General features: G+C 41.4%; 1 protein-coding gene across 1 annotated transcript; it reads left to right on the forward strand.

Moving 5' to 3' along the window:
• The first annotated feature begins 577 nt into the window (after positions 1-577).
• LOC138651346 (phospholipase A2 inhibitor and Ly6/PLAUR domain-containing protein-like) lies at positions 578-17,400 on the forward strand. The gene is made up of 5 exons (XM_069741460.1): positions 578-1,416; positions 1,997-2,116; positions 3,829-3,984; positions 4,232-4,378; positions 14,862-17,400. The coding sequence occupies exons 1-5, from the start codon at positions 1,365-1,367 to the stop codon at positions 14,999-15,001; spliced, it is 615 nt and encodes a 204-aa protein (XP_069597561.1). The 5' UTR covers positions 578-1,364; the 3' UTR covers positions 15,002-17,400.
• The last annotated feature ends 3,357 nt before the right edge of the window (positions 17,401-20,757 follow it).

The following is a 20,757-nucleotide window of genomic DNA, read 5'->3' on the forward strand; positions in this document are numbered from 1 at the left end:
CCTTTTCATTCTGAGGGTAGGTTGGTGACCTGGAAAAGAAATCTACAATTGGGAACAGATTGTGATATAAATACACTTAGAGATTATTAGGAATATTACGGACATGTTGTGCTTCTAAAGATACATAAAACCTTGAAATTTTAGTTTGAAGGAATCCTGAAAATTGTAGGTATGTGAAAGAGTCAAAGAAAAAAATACTTTTAAGTAAAAATTTGGCCACGTATGATACATGTAAGTCAGAAGTTCTCATAATCACAAGTTTGTTTGAAGGACAAGATCACATGGAGTTTCTCTACTATTGGCAGTCATTTTTCATTAAGTTTAATGAAAAGTAAATATGGCGTTAACACCATGTTGGAGTCATTTCAGCTTTTTTTAATACTGTGAAAATGTTAAGAGCTTGATATAGAATTTTCTGCACAGTAAATTTGATTCTGGCAATGAGCCCAGAAGACCGGTTTAACATGCATGCCTTTTTGTGCCATCACCTGTAGTAACCAACCCTTCTGAAAATAACTCCTAGTGTATGCATGGTGAAAGCAGCTATTCCAAGTCAAGATCTTCACAGACTTTAGACTTTTTTGGTTCGATTAGGTCAATTATCGTATCTGGTTCTACCAATTGTTGCACCAATCACAATCAAATTAGCTCACTGGATCATCGTAATGGATAAAACCATGCATGACTAGTCAGGGACACTAAAGTGGACCAATTTGGTTGCACACAGATTTAGAAGAAGAGTTCAGTCAACTGGATATTTCAGCTCAGGTCCTTCAGTGGAGCGATATCAGGTATTAGAGATGAGCGGATAGTTTAAAATTCAAAATTGCTATCTTTATCAAATTCACCAAAACGGCACCCAACTGTCCCCCACTGGGACCTGCTGATCTCTGATAACCCAGGAACTGGCCAACAAATTACAAGGTATGATGATTTGGTCAAGAAACTAGTATAAACGACGTGATGTCATAGCTGTAGGACATTTTTGGGTAAAACGTCGTTAGATTGTTCTGTGATGTTTCAGAAAACAGTGCCTGGCAAGTTTTTCTTTGTAAGATTCTTACAAATCGAATCTAAAAGTGTTTGGATACATGTGGAACCACAAATTTGAGGAAATTCAACTCAAAGTCGATCCTGGCAATATCTAATATACAACAGTGAGTAATATCTACAAGTATTTTCTTTTTTTACTCAAACATTGGCAGCAGCTACAAAACCTCATGCCAGGTAACTCACGTAAAGGTTAATATTCAGCCTCATTTAAAGAATTTTTGTAGTTGCTATCCAAAAACCCTTCCCTGAATAAAAGCCACAACCTGGGGAAATTACCATTGTAAGACAGAAGAAGCTTACAGATTGTCAACATGACACAGTTCGCACCTGTTCTCACCATTCTCTTTGTTTTCATTGTTAAAGGTGAGTTGTTTTTTATATTGTTGTTTAGTATATTTTTGGGAGTAAATATTTTTGAATGTTTTAGTAAATTTAAGGATTTATTGGGGCGCACAAAAACATTTTAAGGACCATATAATTTTAAATTTGTAAATTAATAAATCGTTAAAAATACTGATTCTGCTTGTTCCGGGTCTGTCTGAGTCCAGGTTCTGCATTGGATCTCGGTTTGCAAAATATACAATCATGTGTTGGTCTTCTAAACATCACGTAAAGCCACATTGGTTATAGTCATAGTTAAGAAAGGACAAACTTACAACACCTGCATTTAATTCATCCTAAATGGAACAAAATAACAATACATCCTTAAAAAAAAACATTTTTGATGATTTAAGCCATGTGATTAAAAAGCGCAAGAAAGACATAAGAAATTAGGACACGCCCATATTGACCCTCTGATAATCCGCCCCTGTTGTTGAGGAAAAGGAAGTAGTTTCTTATAAGGACCAGTAATATTGAAGTTCTTATTGTCAAAAGGATCTCGATGGCTAATATTGAAGTGTTATCCTGGCTGTATTTCTGCAATACTTTTTTTTTCCAACAGGGAATTCTTTAAAGTGTCGAGAATGTACCACCACCTCCAAAGGCTTTTGCAGGGGTAAACTCCTCGAATGTCCATCCAGATCAAAAAGTTGCATAAAAGCTCTCGGACTAACAGTTATTGGTGAGTTTGCGTTTTTTATTTGTTTTCCTGGGGAATATTTGATCCACCCTTAATCTTTATAGCATAATAAATATTTGTTAGTAAGTATGCATTAATTGGTAAAAAAAATTACAACAGAATGTTTTTTGTGAAATGCAAATTACGTGTCTAATAAAAGTTGTTCCCATCTTCAATGAATGAGAGAACATAAAATAGACGACCTAACAAAATATTTGATTATATTGACCAAACAATCAGGTTCGATCATGGTCAGCCTTGATTCTATAAATCAAGAACCACCACAAAGTCCTTACAAAGACACGATGTGGTAATGTAATTCTAGAAGAAAAATTGAAATATATTCGAATGGAAAAAGCTACAAAGACATTTCAAGGATTATGGACCACATGGAACCCCTAATAAAACCATCACTTCAATATTGGAGAATATTTGAAACATTTTTCAAATTTTGAAAGTTTGGTTAACCTCACATAATGAAGTGGTGAAAAATCAACAAGAATGTTGCAACATGTCTTAATAAAACCACAGAAGAACTAAAAGCATCCTATCATTAGAGATTTTTTAGAAAAATAATGGCTGGACAATATGATTATATTGACCAAACAATCAATTTTCGATCATGGTTAGCCTTGTTACCACCACAGAGTCGTAACAAAGATATGATGTGGCAAAGGACATTTTAGAAGAAAAATTGAAATATATTCAAATGGAAAAAGCTATGAAGACGTTTCAAGGATTATGGACTACATGGAACCCCAACAAAAACCAGCATCTCAATGTTGGAGAATATTTGAAACGTTGGCCAAACGTTGAAAGTTTGGTTAACTTCACATAATGATTAAAAGTGGTGAAAAATCAACAAGAATGTTGCAAAATGCCTTAAGAGAACCACAGAAGGACTAACAGCATCCTATCATTAGAGAATCTTTAGAAAAATAATGGCTGGACAATATGATTATATTGACCAAATAATCAATTTTCGATCATGGTTATCCTTGTTACTATAAATCAAGAACCACCACAGAGTCGTAGCAAAGACATGATGCAGAAAACGACATTCTAGAAGAAACATTGACTGATATTCGGATAGAAAGAGTTATCAAGACAATACAAGCACTTCGGATCACATGGAACCACAACAAGAACCATCATCCCTACATTTGAGAATTCTTGTAACATTGGTCAAGACACAAAAATTTGGCCAAGTGCCCAAAATTATTACAATTGTTAAAAAATCATCAAATTATCCCAATAGAATCATGGAAGAACTAAAGACATCCAATGTTAAGAGAATCTTTTGAAAAATAATGGCTGAAAATAATGGCATAAAAGATAAGTGAAGTGGCCACCATATTTATTCAAAAGTAACATCTCTACACGTCTTAAACCCACGCTTAAAAACGATCTACATTTTCTGCAGGATAGAATATAGACAGCTTAGTCGAAAGTTGAACTTTGTGGTCCTTAATGTTTAAGGTACTCATGTAGATCCATAGGCTTCTATGTTCCAAGCAGACATCAATATGTGTCTTCTGGGATAAATCTGGATGAAATGGGTATGCTTACCTTTTATATATGAATGTGTTTGAAAGTTCGAGATGCAAGGGGTCACGTTTTTATCTCACGTCAGTACACTAACTGCAGAAATGTTTGGCTTAGAAAAACCAAAGCGGCTCAAAGTTATATCGTTTTTTTAACCTTTCTTCATGTAGGTGATGATGTTTACAAATCGTTTTTACGTGGCTGCAACGATGACGACCATTTATGTAACCGGGATTTTGTCATGAATAGTGGCCATGGGAATAAACAGACACGAATTATAACCGAGTGCTGTACGTCAGATGACTGTAATAGATGCAAGGCGAAGAGTAAGTGCTCAATATCATGGAAAAATTGCTTTAAAAAATTAAGAAGGAGAAATTCTGTAGCATCTAGGGTCATACCACCGTGTTTTCTCTCATCTGATAGAATCGGAACGATTATAAGAATCACACTCTAATCAGATTTTGATCAGAGTGTCTTTAAGAGGGTAAAAACTTTGACGGGAGGAGTGGCTCTTTAGTAGAAATATTACTTATCGTACTTGTGCTCACATGATACTGTCTTTACTCTTAGTACCTCCATATAATTCAACGCTGAACGGTTTCATCTGCCCTGTCTGCTACTCATACAATTCCTATGACTGTATGCACAAAGGCTACATTGAATGTAGAGGAAACGAACTGGAGTGCATTGACTTTGCGGCAACACTTCATAAAGAAGGTAACAACCTCCGATACCTAGATAATATAGCGAAACCAATGCATTACAGACAAGATGCTCCCTCAATTGAGTCGCGGTTATGGGCCATGTTCAAGACATAGTCATGTCTACTTAGTGGTCTATTTCATCCAAACCCCCAAAAACTTGATGTCTTAGTTCACCCCTTTTGGGATTTTTCAACTTAGGTGCTATAACATAGGACGCTTTTTCTGTATCACATTGTTCTTAACCCCTTCCCGACCTTTGACACAGCGTATGCGTCATGAAAACCCGTGCCAATCCGACCTGTGACACAGCATATGCGTCATGGCCGGATTGGGCTCCTGCAGGCCGGGTGAAAGGGTTAACTCCAATTTCACCCGGCCGACAGGGGGAGTGGTAGTTTAGCCCAGGGGGGGTGGCTTCACCCCCCCGTGGCTACGATCGCTCTGATTGGCTGTTGAAAGTGAAACTGCCAATCAGAGCAATTTGTAATATTTCACCTAAAAAACTGGTGAAATATTACAATCCAGCCATGGCCGATGCTGCAATATCATTGGCCATGGCTGGAAACACTAATGTGCCCCCACCCCACCCCACCGATCGCCCCCCCAGCCCTCTGATCTGTGGTCCGCTCCCCTCCGTCCTGTGCTCCGCTCCCCCGTCCTCCTGTCCGCTCCCCCGTGCTCCAATCCCACCCCCGTGCTCCAATCCACCCCCCCTGCACACCGATCCACCCCCTCGCACACCGATCCACCCGCCCGCACACCGATCCACCCCCCCGCACACCGATCCACCCCCCCGCACACCGATCCACCCGCCCGCACACCGATCCACCCCCCCATGCTCCGATCCACCCCCCCATGCTCCGACGCCCCCCCCATGCCCTGATCTCCCCCCCTTATACTTACCGAGCCTCCCGGGGTCCGTCCGTCTTCTTTCCTGGGCGCCGCCATGTTCCAAAATGGCGGGCGAATGCGCAGTGCGCCCGCCGAATCTGCCGGCCGGCAGATTCGTTCCAATGTGAATTTTGATCACTGTGATAAAACCTATCGCAGTGATCAAAATAAAAAAACAGTAAATGACCCCCCCCCCCTTTATCCCCCATAGGTAGGGACAATAATAAAATAAAGAATTTTTTTTTTCCACTAAGGTTGGAGTTAGAACTAGGGTTAGGGTTAGGGGTAGGGTTAGGGGTAGGGGTAGGGGTAGGGGTAGGGTTAGGGTTAGGGTTAGGGCTAGGGTTAGGGGTAGGGGTAGGGTTAGGGTTAGGGCTAGGGTTAGGGGTAGGGTTAGGGTTTCGGTATGTGCACACGTATTCTGGTCCTGTGCGAATTTTTCCGCAGCGGATTTGATAAATCCACAGTGCTAAACCGCTGCGGATTTATGGCGGATTTACCGCGGTTTTTCTGCACATTTCACTGCGGTTTTACAACTGCGATTTTCTATTGGAGCAGTTGTAAAACCGCTGTGGAATCCGCAGAAAGAAGTGACATGCTGCGGAATGTAAACCGCTGCGTTTCCGTGCAGTTTTTCCGCAGCATGTGTACAGCGATTTTTGTTTCCCATAGGTTTACATTGAAATGTAAACTCATGGGAAACTGCTGCGGATCCGCAGCGTTTTCCGCAGCGTGTGCACATACCTTTAGAATTAGGCTATGTGCACACGGTGCGGATTTGGCTGCGGATCCGCAGGGGATTGGCCGCTGCGGATTCGCAGCAGTGTTCCATCAGGTTTACAGTACCATGTAAACATATGGAAAACCAAATCCGCTGTACCCATGTTGCGGAAAATACCGCGCGGAAACGCTGCGTTGTATTTTCCGCAGCATGTCAATTCTTTGTGCGGATTCCGCAGCGTTTTACACCTGATCCTCAATAGGAATCCGCAGGTGAAATCCGCACAAAAAACACTGGAAATCCGCGGTAAATCCGCAGGTAAAACGTAGTGCATTTTACCCGCGGATTTTTAAAAAATAGTGCGGAAAAATCTCACACGAATCCGCAACGTGGGCACATAGCCTTAGGGTTAGGGTTGGGTTGGAATTAGGGTTGTGGTCAGGGTTAGGGGTGTGTTGGGGTTAGGGTTGTGATTAGGGTTATGGCTACAGTTGGGATAAGGGTTAGGGGTGTGTTGGCGTTAGAATTGAGGGGTTTCCACTGTTTAGGCACATCAGGGGGTCTCCAAACGCAACATGGCGCCACCATTGATTCCAGCCAATCTTTTATTCAAAAAGTCAAATGGTGCTCCCTCCCTTCCGAGCCCCGACGTGTGCCCAAACAGTGGTTTACCCCCACATATGGGGTACCAGCATAGTCAGGACAAACTGCGCAACAATTACTGGGGTCCAATTTCTCCTGTTACCCTTGAGAAAATAAAAAATTGCTTGCTAAAACATCATTTTTGAGGAAAGAAAAATGATTTTTTATTTTCACGGCTCTGCGTTGTAAACGTCTGTGAAGCACTTGGGGGTTCAAAGTGCTCACCACATATCTAGATAAGTTCCTTGGGGGGTCTAGTTTCCAAAATGGGGTCACTTGTGGGGGGTTTCTACTGTTTAGGCACATCAGGGGCTCTGCAAACGCAACGTGACGCCCGTAGAGCATTCCATCAAAGTCTGCATTTCAAAACTTCACTACTTCACTTCCAAGCCTCGACGTGTGCCCAAACAGTAGTTTACCCCCACATATGGGGTATCACCGTACTCAGGAGAAACCGGACAACAACTTTTGGGGTCCAATTTCTCCTGTTACCCTTGGGAAAATAAAAAATTCTGGGCTAAAAATTATTTTGAGGAAAGAAAATGTATTTATTATTTTCACGGCTCTGCGTTATAAACTTCTGTGAAGCACTTGGGGGTTGAAAGTGCTCACCACATATCTAGATAAGTTCCTTTCGGGGTCTAGTTTCCAAAATGGGGTCACTTGTGGGGGGTTTCTACTGTTTAGCCACATCAGGGGCTCTGCAAACGCAACGTGACGCCCGTAGAGCATTCCATCAAAGTCTGCATTTCAAAACTTCACTACTTCACTTCCAAGCCCCGACGTGTGCCCAAACAGTAGTTTACCCCCACATATGGGGTATCACCGTACTCAGGAGAAACTGGACAACAAATATTGGGGTCAAATTTCTCAGGTTACCCTTGGGAAAATTAAAAAATTCTGGGCTAACAAATTATTTTTGAGGAAAGAAAGCGTATTTATTATTTTCACTGCTCTGTGTTATAAACTTCTGTGAAGCACTTGGGGGTTCAAAGTGCTCACCTCACATCTAGATAAGTTCCTTTCAGGGTCTAGTTTCCAAAATGGGGTCACTTGTGGGGGTTTCTACTGTTTAGCCACATCAGGGGCTCTGCAAACGCAACGTGACGCCCGTAGAGCATTCCATCAAAGTCTGCATTTCAAAACTTCACTACTTCACTTCCGAGCCCCGGCATGTGCCCAAACAGTAGTTTACCCCCACATATGGGGTATCACCGTACTCAGGAGAAACTCGACAACAAATATTGGGGTCAAATTTCTCCTGTTACCCTTGGGAAAATAAAAAATTGTGGGCTAAAAAAATCATTTTTGAGAAAAGAAATTTTTTTTTTTATTTTCATGGCTCTGCGTTATAAACTTCTGTGAAGCACTTGAGGGTTCAAAGTGCTCACCACACATCTAGATTAGTTCCTTTGGGGGTCTAGTTTCCAAAATGGGGTCATTTCTGGGGGATCTCCAATTTTAGGCACACAGGGGCTCTCCAAACGCGACATGGTGTCCGCTAATAATTGGAACTAATTTTCCATTTAAAAAGCCAAATGGCGTGCCTTCCCTTCCGAGCCCTGCCGTGCGCCCAAACAGTGGTTTACCCCCACATATGGGGTATCTGCGTACTCAAGACAAACTGGACCACAACATTTATGGTCCAATTTCTCCTATTATCCTTGGCAAAATAGGAAAATCCAGGCTAAAAAATCATTTTTGAGGAAAGAAAAATTATTTTTTATTTTCATGGCTCTGCGTTATAAACTTCTGTGAAGCACCTGGGGGTTTAAAGTGCTCAGTATGCATCAAGATAAGTTCCTTGGGGGGTCTAGTTTCCAAAATGGGGTCACTTGTGGGGGAGCTCCAATTTTTAGGCATACGGGGGCTCTCCAAATGTGACATGGTGTCCGCTAAAGAGTGCAGCCAATTTTTCATTCAAAAGTCAAATGATAAGTTCCTTGGGGGGTCACTTGTGGGGGAGCTCCAATGTTTAGGCACACAGGGTCTCTCCAAACGCGACATGGTGTCCGCTAACGATGGAGATAATTTTTCATTCAAAAAGTCAAATGGCGCTCCTTCCCTTCCAAGCCCTGCCGTGCGCCCAAACAGTGGTTTACCCCCACATATGCGGTATCAGCGTACTCAGGACAAATTGGACAATAACTTTCGTGGTTCAGTTTCTCCTTTTACCATTGGGAAAATAAAAAAATTGTTGCTGAAAAATCATTTTTGTGACTAAAAAGTTAAATGTTCATTTTTTCCTTCCATGTTGCTTCTGCTGCTGTGAAGCACCTGAAGGGTTAATAAACTTCTTGAATGTGGTTTTGTGCACCTTGAGGGGTGCAGTTTTTAGAATGGTGTCACTTTTGGGTATTTTCAGCCATATAGACCCCTCAATCTGACTTCAAATGTGAGGTGGTCCCTAAAAAAAATGGTTTTGTAAATTTCATTGTAAAAATGAGAAATCGCTGGTCAAATTTTAACCCTTATAACTTCCTAGCAAAAAAAAATATTGTTTCCAAAATTGTGCTGATGTAAAGTAAACATGTGGGAAATGTTATTTATTAACTATTTTATGTCACATAACTCTCTGGTTTAACAGAATAAAAATTCAAAATGTAAAAATTGCGAAATTTTCGCCAAATTTCCGTTTTTATCACAAATAAACACAGAATTTATTGACCTAAATTTACCACTAACATGAAGCCCAATATGTCACGAAAAAACAATCTCAGAACCGCTAGGATCCATTGAAGCGTTCCTGAGTTATTACCTCATAAAGGGACACTGGTCAGAATTGCAAAAAACGGCAAGGTCTTTAAGGTCAAAATAGGCTGGGTCATGAAGGGGTTAAACCCTTTCTGACATGGGACGTACTATCCCGTCGAGGTGGGGTGGGCCCCCATGACCACGGACGGGATAGTACGTCCAGCGCGATCGGCAGCGCTCACGGGGGGAGCGCCGCCGATCGCGGCCGGGTGTCAGCTGTTTATCGCAGCTGACATCCGGCACTATGTGCCAGGAACAGTCACGGACCGCCCCCGGCACATTAACCCCTGGCACACCGCGATCAAAGATGATCGCGATGTGCCGGCGGTGCAGGGAAGTTTCCCTGAGCTTCCCTGAGCCCCACGCAGCAACGCGATGTGATCGCGTTGCTGCGAGGGTCTCACCTCCCTCCCTGCTTCCTCCAGCCCCGGATCCAAGATGGCCGCGGATCCGGGTCCTGCAGGGAGGGAGGTGGCTTCACAGAGCCTGCTCAGAGCAGGCACTGTGAAGGCTGCAGCGCTGCATGTCAGATCACTGATCTGTGATGTCCCCCCCTGGGACAAAGTAAAAAAGTTAAAAAAAAAAATTCAAAATGTGTAAAAAAAAAATAAAAAAAATATTCCTAAATAATGAAAAAAAAATAAAAATATTATTCCCCTAAATACATTTCTTTATCTAAATAAAAAAAAAAACAATAAAAGTACACATATTTAGTATCACCGCATCCGTAACGGCCCAACCTATAAAACTGGCCCACTAGTTAACCCTTTCAGTAAACACCGTAAGAAAAAAAAAAAAAAAACGAGGCAAAAAACAACGCTTTATTATCATACCGCCGAACAAAAAGTGGAATAACACGCGATCAAAAAGACAGCTATAAATAACCATGATACCGCTGAAAGCATCATCTTGTCCCGCAAAAAACAAGCCGCCATACAGCATCATCAGCAAAAAAAAAAAAAAGTTATAGTCCTGAGACTAAAGCGATGCAAAAATAATTATTTTTTCTATAAAATAGTTTTTATCGTATAAAAGCGCCAAAACATAAAAAAAGATATAAATGAGGTGTCGCTGTAATCGTACTGACCCGAAGAATAAAACTGCTTTATCAATTTTAGCAAACGCAGAACGGTATAAACGCCTCCCCCAAAAGAAATTCATGAATAGCTGGTTTTTGGTCATTCTGCCTCGCAAAAATCGGAATAAAAAGTGATCAAAAAATGTAACGTGCCCGAAAATGTTACCAATAAAAACGTCATCTCGTCCCGCAAAAAACAAGACCTCACATGACTCTGTGGACTCAAATATGGAAAAATTATAGCTCTCAAAATGTGGTAACGCAAAAAATATTTTTTGCAATAAAAAGCGTCTTTCAGTGTGTGACGGCTGCCAATCATAAAAATCCGCTAAAAAACCCGCTCTAAAAGTAAATCAAACCCCCCTTCATCACCCCCTTAGTTAGGGAAAAATTAAAAAAATGTATTTCCATTTTTCCATTAGGGCTAGGGTTAGGGCTAGGGCTAGGGTTAGGGCTAGGGTTAGGGTTTGGGCTAGGGCTAGGGTTAGGGCTAGGGTTAGGGCTAGGGTTAGGGCTAGGGTTAGGGTTAGGGCTAGGGTTAGGGCTAGGGTTAGGGCTAGGGTTAGGGCTAGGGCTAGGGTTAGGGCTAGGGTTAGGCTTAGGGCTAGGGTTAGGGTTAGGGCTAGGGTTAGGGCTATGGTTAGGGCTAGGGTTAAGGCTACAGTTAGGGTTGGGGCTAAAGTTAGGGTTAGGGCTATGGTTAGGGCTAGGGTTAGGGCTACAGTTTGGGTTGGGGCAAAAGTTTGGGTTGGGGCTAGGGTTAAGGCTACAGTTAGGGTTGGGGCTAAAGTTACAGTTAGGGTTTAGATTACATTTACATTTGGGAATAGGGTTGGGATTAGGGTTAGGTGTGTGTCAGGGTTAGAGGTGTGGTTAGGGTTACTGTTGGGATTAGGGTTAGGAGTGTGTTTGGATTAGGGCTTCAGTTATAATTGGGGGGTTTCCACTGTTTAGGCACATCAGGGGCTCTCCAAACGCGACATGGCGTCCGATCTCAATTCCAGCCAATTCTGCGTTGAAAAAGTAAAACAGTGCTCCTTCCCTTCCGAGCTCTCCCGTGTGCCCAAACAGGGGTTTACCCCAACATATGGGGTATCAGCGTACTCAGGACAAATAGGACAACAACTTTTGGGGTCCAATTTCTCCTGTTACCCTTGGGAAAATACAAAACTGGGGGCTAAAAAATAATTTTTGTGGGAAAAAAAAAGATTTTTTATTTTCACGGCTCTGCGTTATAATCTGTAGTGAAACACTTGGGGGTTCAAAGTTCTCACAACACATCTAGATAAGTTCCATGGGGGTCTAGTTTCCAATATGTGGTCACTTGTGGGGGATTTCTACTGTTTAGGTACATTAGGGGTTCTGCAAACGCAATGTGACGCCTGCAGACCATTCCATCTAAGTCTGCATTCCAAATGGCACTCCTTCCCTTCCGAGCCCTCCCATGCGCCCAAACGGTGGTTCCCCCCAACATATGGGGTATCAGCGTACTCAGGACAAATTGGACAACAACTTTTGGGGTCAAATTTCTCCTCTTACCCTCGGGAAAATACAAAACTGGGGGCTAAAAAATAATTTTGGGGGGAAAGATTTTTTTTTTCAATTTTCACGGCTCTGCGTTACAAACTGTAGTGAAACACTTGGGGGTTCAAAGCTCTCACAACACTTCTAGATGAGTTCCTTAGGGGGTCTAGTTTCCAAAATGGTGTCACTTGTGGGGGATTTCTACTGTTTCGGTACATTAGGGGCTCTGCAAATGCAATGTGACACCTGCAGATCATTCCATCTAAGCCTGCATTCCAAATGGAGCTCCTTCCCTTCCGAGCCCTCCCATGCGCCCAAACAGTGGTTCCCCCCCACATATGGGGTATCAGCGCACTCAGAACAAATTGGACAACAAATTTTGGGGTCCAATTTCTCCTGTTACCCTCGGGAAAATACAAAACTGGGGGCTAAAAAATAATTTTTGTGGGAAAAAATTTTTGTTTTATTTTTACGGCTCTCCATTATAAACTTCTGTGAAGCCCTTGGTGGGTCAAAGTGCTCACCACACATGTAGATAAGTTCCTTAGGGGGTCTACTTTCCAAAATGGTGTCACTTGTGGGGGGTTTCTACTGTTTAGGTACATTAGGGGCTCTGCAAACGCAATGTGACACCTGCAGACCAATCCACCTAAGTCTGCATTCAAATGGCACTTCTTCCCTTCCGAACCCTCCCATGCGCCCAAACAGTGGTTCCCCCCACATATGGTGTATCATCGCACTCAGGACAAATTGGGCAACAAATTTTGGGGTCCACTTTCTCCTGTTACCCTCGGAAAAATACAAAACTGGGGGCTAAAAACATAATTTTTGTGGGAAAAATTTTTTGTTTTATTTTTACGGCTCTGCATTATAAACTTCTGTGAAGCACTTGGTGGGTCAAAGTGCTCACCACACATCTAGATAAGTTCTTTAGGGGGTCTACTTTCCAAAATGGTGTCACTTGTGGGGGGTTTCAATGTTTAGGCACATCAGTGGCTCTCCAAACGCAACATGGTGTCCCATCTCAATTCCTGTCAATTTTGCATTGAAAAGTCAAACGGCGCTCCTTCCCTTCCGAGCTCTCCCATGCGCCCAAACAGTGGTTTACCTCCACATATGGGGTATCAGCGTACTCAGGACAAATTGTACAACAACATTTGGGGTCCAATCTCTTCTCTTACCCTTGGGAAAATAAAACATTGGGGGCGAAAATATAATTTTTGTGAAAAAATGTGATTTTTTATTTTTACGGTTCTACATTATAAACTTCTGTGAAGCACTTGGTGAGTCAAAGTGCTCACCACACATCTAGATAAGTTCCTTAAGGGGTCTACTTTCCAAAATGGTGTCACTTGTGGGGGGTTTCAATGTTTAGGCACATCAGGGGCTCTCCAAACGAAACATGGCGTCCCATCTCAATTCCAGTCAATTTTGCATTGAAAAGTCAAATGGCGCTCCTTCGCTTCCGAGCTCTGCCATGCGCCCAAACAGTGGTTTACCCCCACATGTGGGGTATTGTCGTGCTCAGGACAAATTGTACAACAATGTTTGGGGTCTATTTTCTCCTGTTACCCTTGGTAAAATTAAACAAATTGGAGCTGAATTAAATTTTTTGTGAAAAAAAGTTAAATGTTCATTTTTATTTAAACATTCAAAAAATTCCTGTGAAGCACCAGAAGGGTTAATAAACTTCTTGAATATGGTTTTGAGCACCTTGAGGGGTGTAGTTTTTAGAATGGTGTCACACTTGGGTATTTTCTATCATATAGACCCCTCAAAATGACTTCAAATGAGATGTGGTCCCTAAAATAAAATGGTGTTGTAGAAATGAGAAATTGCTGGTCAACTTTTAACCCTTATAACTCCCTAACAAAAAAAAATTTTGGTTCCAAAATTGTGCTGATGTAAAGTAGACATGTGGGAAATGTTACTTATTAAGTATTTTGTGTGACATATCTCTGTGATTTAATTGCATAAAAATTCAAAGTTGGAAAATTGCGAAATTTTCATAATTTTCGCCAAATTTCCATTTTTTTCACAAATAAACGCAGGTACTATCAAAGAATTTTTACCATTGTCATGAAGTACAATATGTCACGAGAAAACAGTGTCAGAATCACTGGGATCCGTTGAAGCGTTCCAGAGTTATAACCTCACAAAGGGACAGTGGTCAGAATTGTAAAAATTGGCCCGGTCATTAACGTGCAAACCACCCTTGGGGGTAAAGGGGTTAAAGGGAATCTCACCGGTCCTCCAACCAACCAGCATTAGACTATTTGTTGATAAATACCTTGCTTAACCAGTACCTATATTGTTTAACACCCATGTTTTAAAAAAGGCTTTATAAACTTTGCATCCCATAACTTAATAAGGCCATTGACAGGTCGACGGATCCTTTGTTTTCCGCAGACTAGTTGTCTATCTCTGCATGTTATCACAACTTTCTTCCCCCACATCATTGCTCCTCTGAAGCTGGGTGTACGCTTCCCGGCTTCGGAGGTGTATTGGAAGTGTCCTCCTCACAAGCCGGTGATTCTCCTGTGATGTCATGTTGAGCAGTTTCTTCTCTTCTGATCTGCTCTTCTGCACTGTCAATGTCATGTTGATTGAAAGCCAGCTTAGCCTAACACAATATTTCTTTGATGCTTTTTTAGGTCACCCCCTTAGAGGGAATATTGTCTCCATAGAGTTGGGTTTCACAGTTGGGATTCCCCTCTATGTGCCGATAACATCAGCTTATACGGTATTCTCCATGTACAACACCGTTGACCTTTCATCTGAATGACCAGCATGTACTATTACATTTACGGTCCAATGATATACCAAATAGTGTTTTTTAACTTTAAGATTCTCACTAATTGTATTTTTTTTATTATTTTTTGACAGGCTATCCAGATTTCAAGTTTGCTCTCATGGGATGCATCACTCAAGGAGGTTGTTCTCTGGGACCAAAAATTATACCTGGGACCAAAATAGTAGATGTAGAACGTTTGTCGTGTAAAAGCGCAAGACCAATTACCCACTAGTAGGAGTTTCTGCTTTGTCTCCAACCCCAGCTTGTTCCAATTAAAGACTAGGTCACTTCTTACTGTAGACAGAGGAGTTGTCTGATCATTTCGCATTATACTCTGAGTAGCATCAAAACCAACAGGATGGATTTATAACTGGGCAATGTGGAATAACAATGTCTATTCTGTCATAAATTGCTAGTACAAAATCATGGAACCCATGATCACATAGGGACCAAAGAGCTTAAAGGTACAGTACCACCGCAAAGTTATACCTACCCATCTAAATGTGATATACACTTGTTGATTGTTATAAGCACAAAATGTCTATCTATCTATTATCTAGCTATCTATTATCTATCTATTATCTATCTATCTATACAGAAAAAAATGTTCTTAGTGCATAAATTGGCCAATTCATGTGTGCCAAACAACCACGGCAAGGCGACCTCCCTCTGATGGGTCCTATTTCTTGTGTACATGCCACTCTTGAGCTATCAGCCCACAGTTAAATGCACAAACCTGTCTCGCTCAAGCCATGAGCCTGCAGTTCAAATGGGCAAGTAGAACTGATCAATGGAAGGAGTGCAGAGTCAGGCTGGAGGCAGTCACACGTCCCATTGACCTGCAGGTGATCGAAATCAGTTTGACTTGCCTATTTGAACTGCAGGCTCATGGCTCGAGAGAGACAGCTTTGTGCATTTAACTGAAGGCTGATAAGAGTGGCATCTATTATCTATCTATCTATCTATCTATCTATTATCTATCATCTATCTATTAAACTCTGCAATAGTAAGATTTGCTCGGGCTCATGGAAAAGTCCATCCTGGATTCCCATCTGTAACCTCCAAATGTTCTAATATGGAACAAGGCTGTGACCCTATAACAATTTTTTAAGGATGTACAGTGTACAATCCATTTTTACTTACATCTACTCTTACTTTTGTCCACCAAAAAGAAAGCATAGCTTAAAAAAATGTAGATAAGTCACCTAGGCAAGCTCACAAGCTCAGACTGGCCCACTAGGGAACATATAAAATTCCCCGGTGGGTTCTCCAGTGACTACATGAGCAGTTGTAGGCACAACTTCACTTTATACAAACATGGGAAGCATCTCATCATTAATTAAAAAAAACAAACAACCTAGTTTATACAGAAGCAGAGATATATTTGTGAATGAGGGTAATGTAATATTTGCATGTAGCTGAACAGTGGGCCACCAGACTCAATATTTCTGGTGGGCCCTTGGCATTCCAGTCCATCACTGGAGTGACCTATCAATCAAACCGAGCTGAGCAGTGTGAGGCTGGCAAAGAGTCTAAGACCCATATGGTTATATGACTTTTCTGGACGTGCCTGATAGGTTCCTTCTCAGTTATTCTATGTGGAGGAGAAACAACTCGATGCCATCAAAAAGAAGGCAAGCCATTGATAATATAACTTTATTTTTTTTCTAACTATCATTGTTGCTACTGTGTTTCTCCGAAAATAAGACAGGGTCTAATACTATGTTTTGTGTCCAGAAATGGGTTAGAGCTTATTTTCAGAGGATGTCTTATTTTTTTTCCATCAACAACTATCCACATTTATTATTCAACTATAATCACACACTGCACATACATGAACATATATATAAACACACTGCATGAGCGGTACATACTAGCCTCTTTCCTCTTCAGTTTCTCTAGACTCTCACATTTAAAAGGACCTTTGGTGATATCATGGTCACATGACCATGATGTCACCAAAGGTCCTGACATCATGGTCACATGACCATGATGTCACCAAAGGTCCTTAAGCAGCCCTAACCTCTGGGAGGCCAAAAGAGAGCGGGGGCCCTAAGTAATTACCCAGTTTCCCACCAATGCCGTCTCTAATTGTAACTATGGCTTATTTTTTATAGTAGGGATTATGTTTCAAGCATACCCAAAAAATCCTGAAAAATCATGCTAGTGCTTATTTTTGGGGAAAATAAGAATGATGGTAATGCTGACGCAGTCATGCACATTTTAATCCAAATTTCCATGTGTACTCATAGACCCTGACCATAAATATTCATATACACCGGGTATTAAGCCAGCAATCTTGTTGAATAATTTTGTAATGATTGTTCATGGATAAACAATCTTTCGTATGATTTTCCTAAAATAATCGAACACGGTCGACCTAATTTCAATTGATGACTGACTGTGGTAACATAGTAACATAGTAACATAGTAACATAGTTAGTAAGGCCGAAAAAATACATTTGTCCATTCAGTTCAGCCTATATTCCATCATAATATATCCCCAGATCTACGTCCTTCTACAGAACCTAATAATTGTATGATACAATATTGTTCTGCTCCAGGAAGACATCCAGGCCTCTCTTGAACCCCTCGACTGAGTTCGCCATCACCACCTCCTCAGGCAAGCAATTCCAGATTCTCACTGCCCTAACAGTAAAGAATCCTCTTCTATGTTGGTGGAAAAACCTTCTCTCCTCCAGACGCAAAGAATGCCCCCTTGTGCCCGTCACCTTCCTTGGTATAAACAGATCCTCAGCGAGATATTTGTATTGTCCCCTTATATACTTATACATGGTTATTAGATCGCCCCTCAGTCGTCTTTTTTCTAGACTAAATTATCCTAATTTTGCTAATCTATCTGGGTATTGTAGTTCTCCCATCCCCTTTATTAATTTTGTTGCCCTCCTTTGTACTCTCTCTAGTTCCATTATATCCTTCCTGAGCACCGGTGCCCAAAACTGGACACAGTACTCCATGTGCGGTCTAACTAGGGATTTGTACAGAGGCAGTATAATGCTCTCATCATGTGTATCCAGACCTCTTTTAATGCACCCCATGATCCTGTTTGCCTTGGCAGCTGCTGCCTGGCACTGGCTGCTCCAGGTAAGTTTATCATTAACTAGGATCCCCAAGTCCTTCTCCCTGTCAGATTTACCCAGTGGTTTCCCGTTCAGTGTTTAATGGTGATATTGATTCCCTCTTCCCATGTGTATAACCTTACATTTATCATTGTTAAACCTCATCTGCCACCTTTCAGCCCAAGTTTCCAACTTATCCAGATCCATCTGTAGCAGAATACTATCTTCTCTTGTATTAACTGCTTTACATAGTTTTGTATCATCTGCAAATATCGATATTTTACTGTGTAAACCTTCTACCAGATAATTAATGAATATGTTGAAGAGAACAGGTCCCAATACTGACCCCTGCGGTACCCCACTGGTCACAGCGACCCAGTTAGAGACTATACCATTTATAACCACCCTCTGCTTTCTATCACTAAGCCAGTTACTAACCCATTTACACACATTTTCCCCCAGACCAAGCATTCTCATTTTGTGTACCAACCTCTTGTGCGGCACGGTATCAAACGCTTTGGAAAAATCGAGATATACCACGTCCAATGACTCACCGTGGTCCAGCCTATAGCTTACCTCTTCATAAAAACTGATTAGATTGGTTTGACAGGAGCGATTTCTCATAAACCCATGCTGATATGGAGTTAAACAGTTATTCTCATTGAGATAATCCAGAATAACATCCCTCAGAAACCCTTCAAATATTTTACCAACAATAGAGGTTAGACTTACTGGCCTATAATTTCCAGGTTCACTTTTAGAGCCCTTTTTGAATATTGGCACCACATTTGCTATGCGCCAGTCCTGCGGAACAGACCCTGTCGCTATAGAGTCACTAAAAATAAGAAATAATGGTTTATCTATTACATTACTTAGTTCTCTTAGTACTCGTGGGTGTATGCCATCCGGACCCGGAGATTTATCTATTTTAATCTTATTTAGCCGGTTTCGCACCTCTTCTTGGGTTAGATTGGTGACCCTTAACCCCTTCATGACCCAGCCTATTTTGACCTTAAAGACCTTGCCGTTTTTTGCAATTCTGACCAGTGTCCCTTTATGAGGTAATAACTCAGGAACGCTTCAACGGATCCTAGCGGTTCTGAGATTGTTTTTTCATGACATATTGGGCTTCATGTTAGTGGTAAATTTAGGTCAATAAATTCTGCGTTTATTTGTGATAAAAACGGAAATTTGGCGAAAATTTTGAAAATTTCGCAATTTTCACATTTTGAATTTTTATTCTGTTAAACCAGAGAGATATGTGACACAAAATAGTTAATAAATAACATTTCCCACATGTTTACTTTACATCAGCACAATTTTGGAAACAAAATTTTTTTTTGTTAGGAAGTTATAAGGGTTAAAATTTGACCAGCGATTTGTCATTTTTACAACGAAATTTACAAAACCATTTTTTTAGGGACCACCTCACATTTGAAGTCAGTTTGAGGGGTCTATATGGCTGAAAATACCCAAAAGTGACACCATTCTAAAAACTGCACCCCCTCAAGGTACTCAAAACCACATTCAAGAAGTTTATTAACCCTTCAGGTGCTTCACAGCAGCAGAAGCAACATGGAAGGAAAAAATGAACATTTAACTTTTTAGTCACAAAAATTATCTTTTAGCAACAATTTTTTTATTTTCCCAATGGTAAAAGGAGAAACTGAACCACGAAAGTTGTTGTGCAATCTGTCCTGAGTACGCTGATACCTCATATGTGGGGGTAAACCACTGTTTGGGCGCACGGCAGGGCTTGGAAGGGAAGGAGCGCCATTTGACTTTTTGAATCAAAAATTGGCTCCACTCTTTAGCGGACACCATGTCACGTTTGGAGAGCCCCCGTGTGCCTAAAAATTGGAGCTCCCCCACAAGTGACCCCATTTTGGAAACTAGATGCCCCAAGGAACTTATCTAGATGCATAGTGAGCACTTTGAACCCCCAGGTGCTTCACAAATTGATCTGTAAAAATGAAAAAGTACTTTTTTTTCACAAAAAAATTATTTTAGCCTCAATTTTTTCATTTTCACATGGGCAACAGGATAAAATGGATCCTAAAATGTGTTGGGCAATTTCTCCTGAGTACACCAATACCTCACATGTGGGGGTAAACCACTGTTTGGGCACATGGTAAGGCTCGGAAGGGAAGGAGCGCCATTTGACTTTTTGAATGAAAAATTATTTCCATCGTTAGCGGACACCATGTCGCGTTTGGAGAGCTCCTGTGTGCCTAAACATTGGCGCTCCCCCACAAGTGACCCCATTTTGGAAACTAGACCCCCCAAGGAACTTATTTAGATGCCTAGTGAGCACTTTAAACCCTCAGGTGCTTCACAAATTGATCTGTAAAAATGAAAAAGTACTTTTTTTTCACAAAAAAATTATTTTCGCCTCAATTTTTTCATTTTCACATGGGCAGTAGGATAAAATGGATCATAAAATTTGTTGGGCAATTTCTCCCGAGTACGCCGATACCTCATATGTGGGGGTAAACCACTGTTTGGGCACACGGCAGGGCTCGGAAGGGAAGGCGCGCCATTTGACTTTTTGAATGGAAAATTAGCTCCAATTGTTAGCGGACACCATGTCGCGTTTGGAGAGCCCCTGTGTGCCTATGCATTGGAGCTCCCCCATAAGTGACCCCATTTTGGAAACTAGACCCCCCAAGGAACTTATCTAGATGCATATTGAGCACTTTAAACCCCCAGGTGCTTCACAGAAGTTTATAACGCAGAGCCATGAAAATAAAAAATAATTTTTCTTTCCTCAAAAATGATTTTTTAGCCTGGATTTTCCTATTTTGCCAAGGATAATAGGAGAAATTGGACCCCAAATATTGTTGTCCAGTTTGTCCTGAGTACGCTGATACCCCATATGTGGGGGTAAACCACTGTTTGGGCGCACGGC

This window comes from Ranitomeya imitator, chromosome 10 (assembly GCF_032444005.1).
Source record: "Ranitomeya imitator isolate aRanImi1 chromosome 10, aRanImi1.pri, whole genome shotgun sequence".
Classification (NCBI taxonomy): domain Eukaryota; kingdom Metazoa; phylum Chordata; class Amphibia; order Anura; family Dendrobatidae; genus Ranitomeya; species Ranitomeya imitator.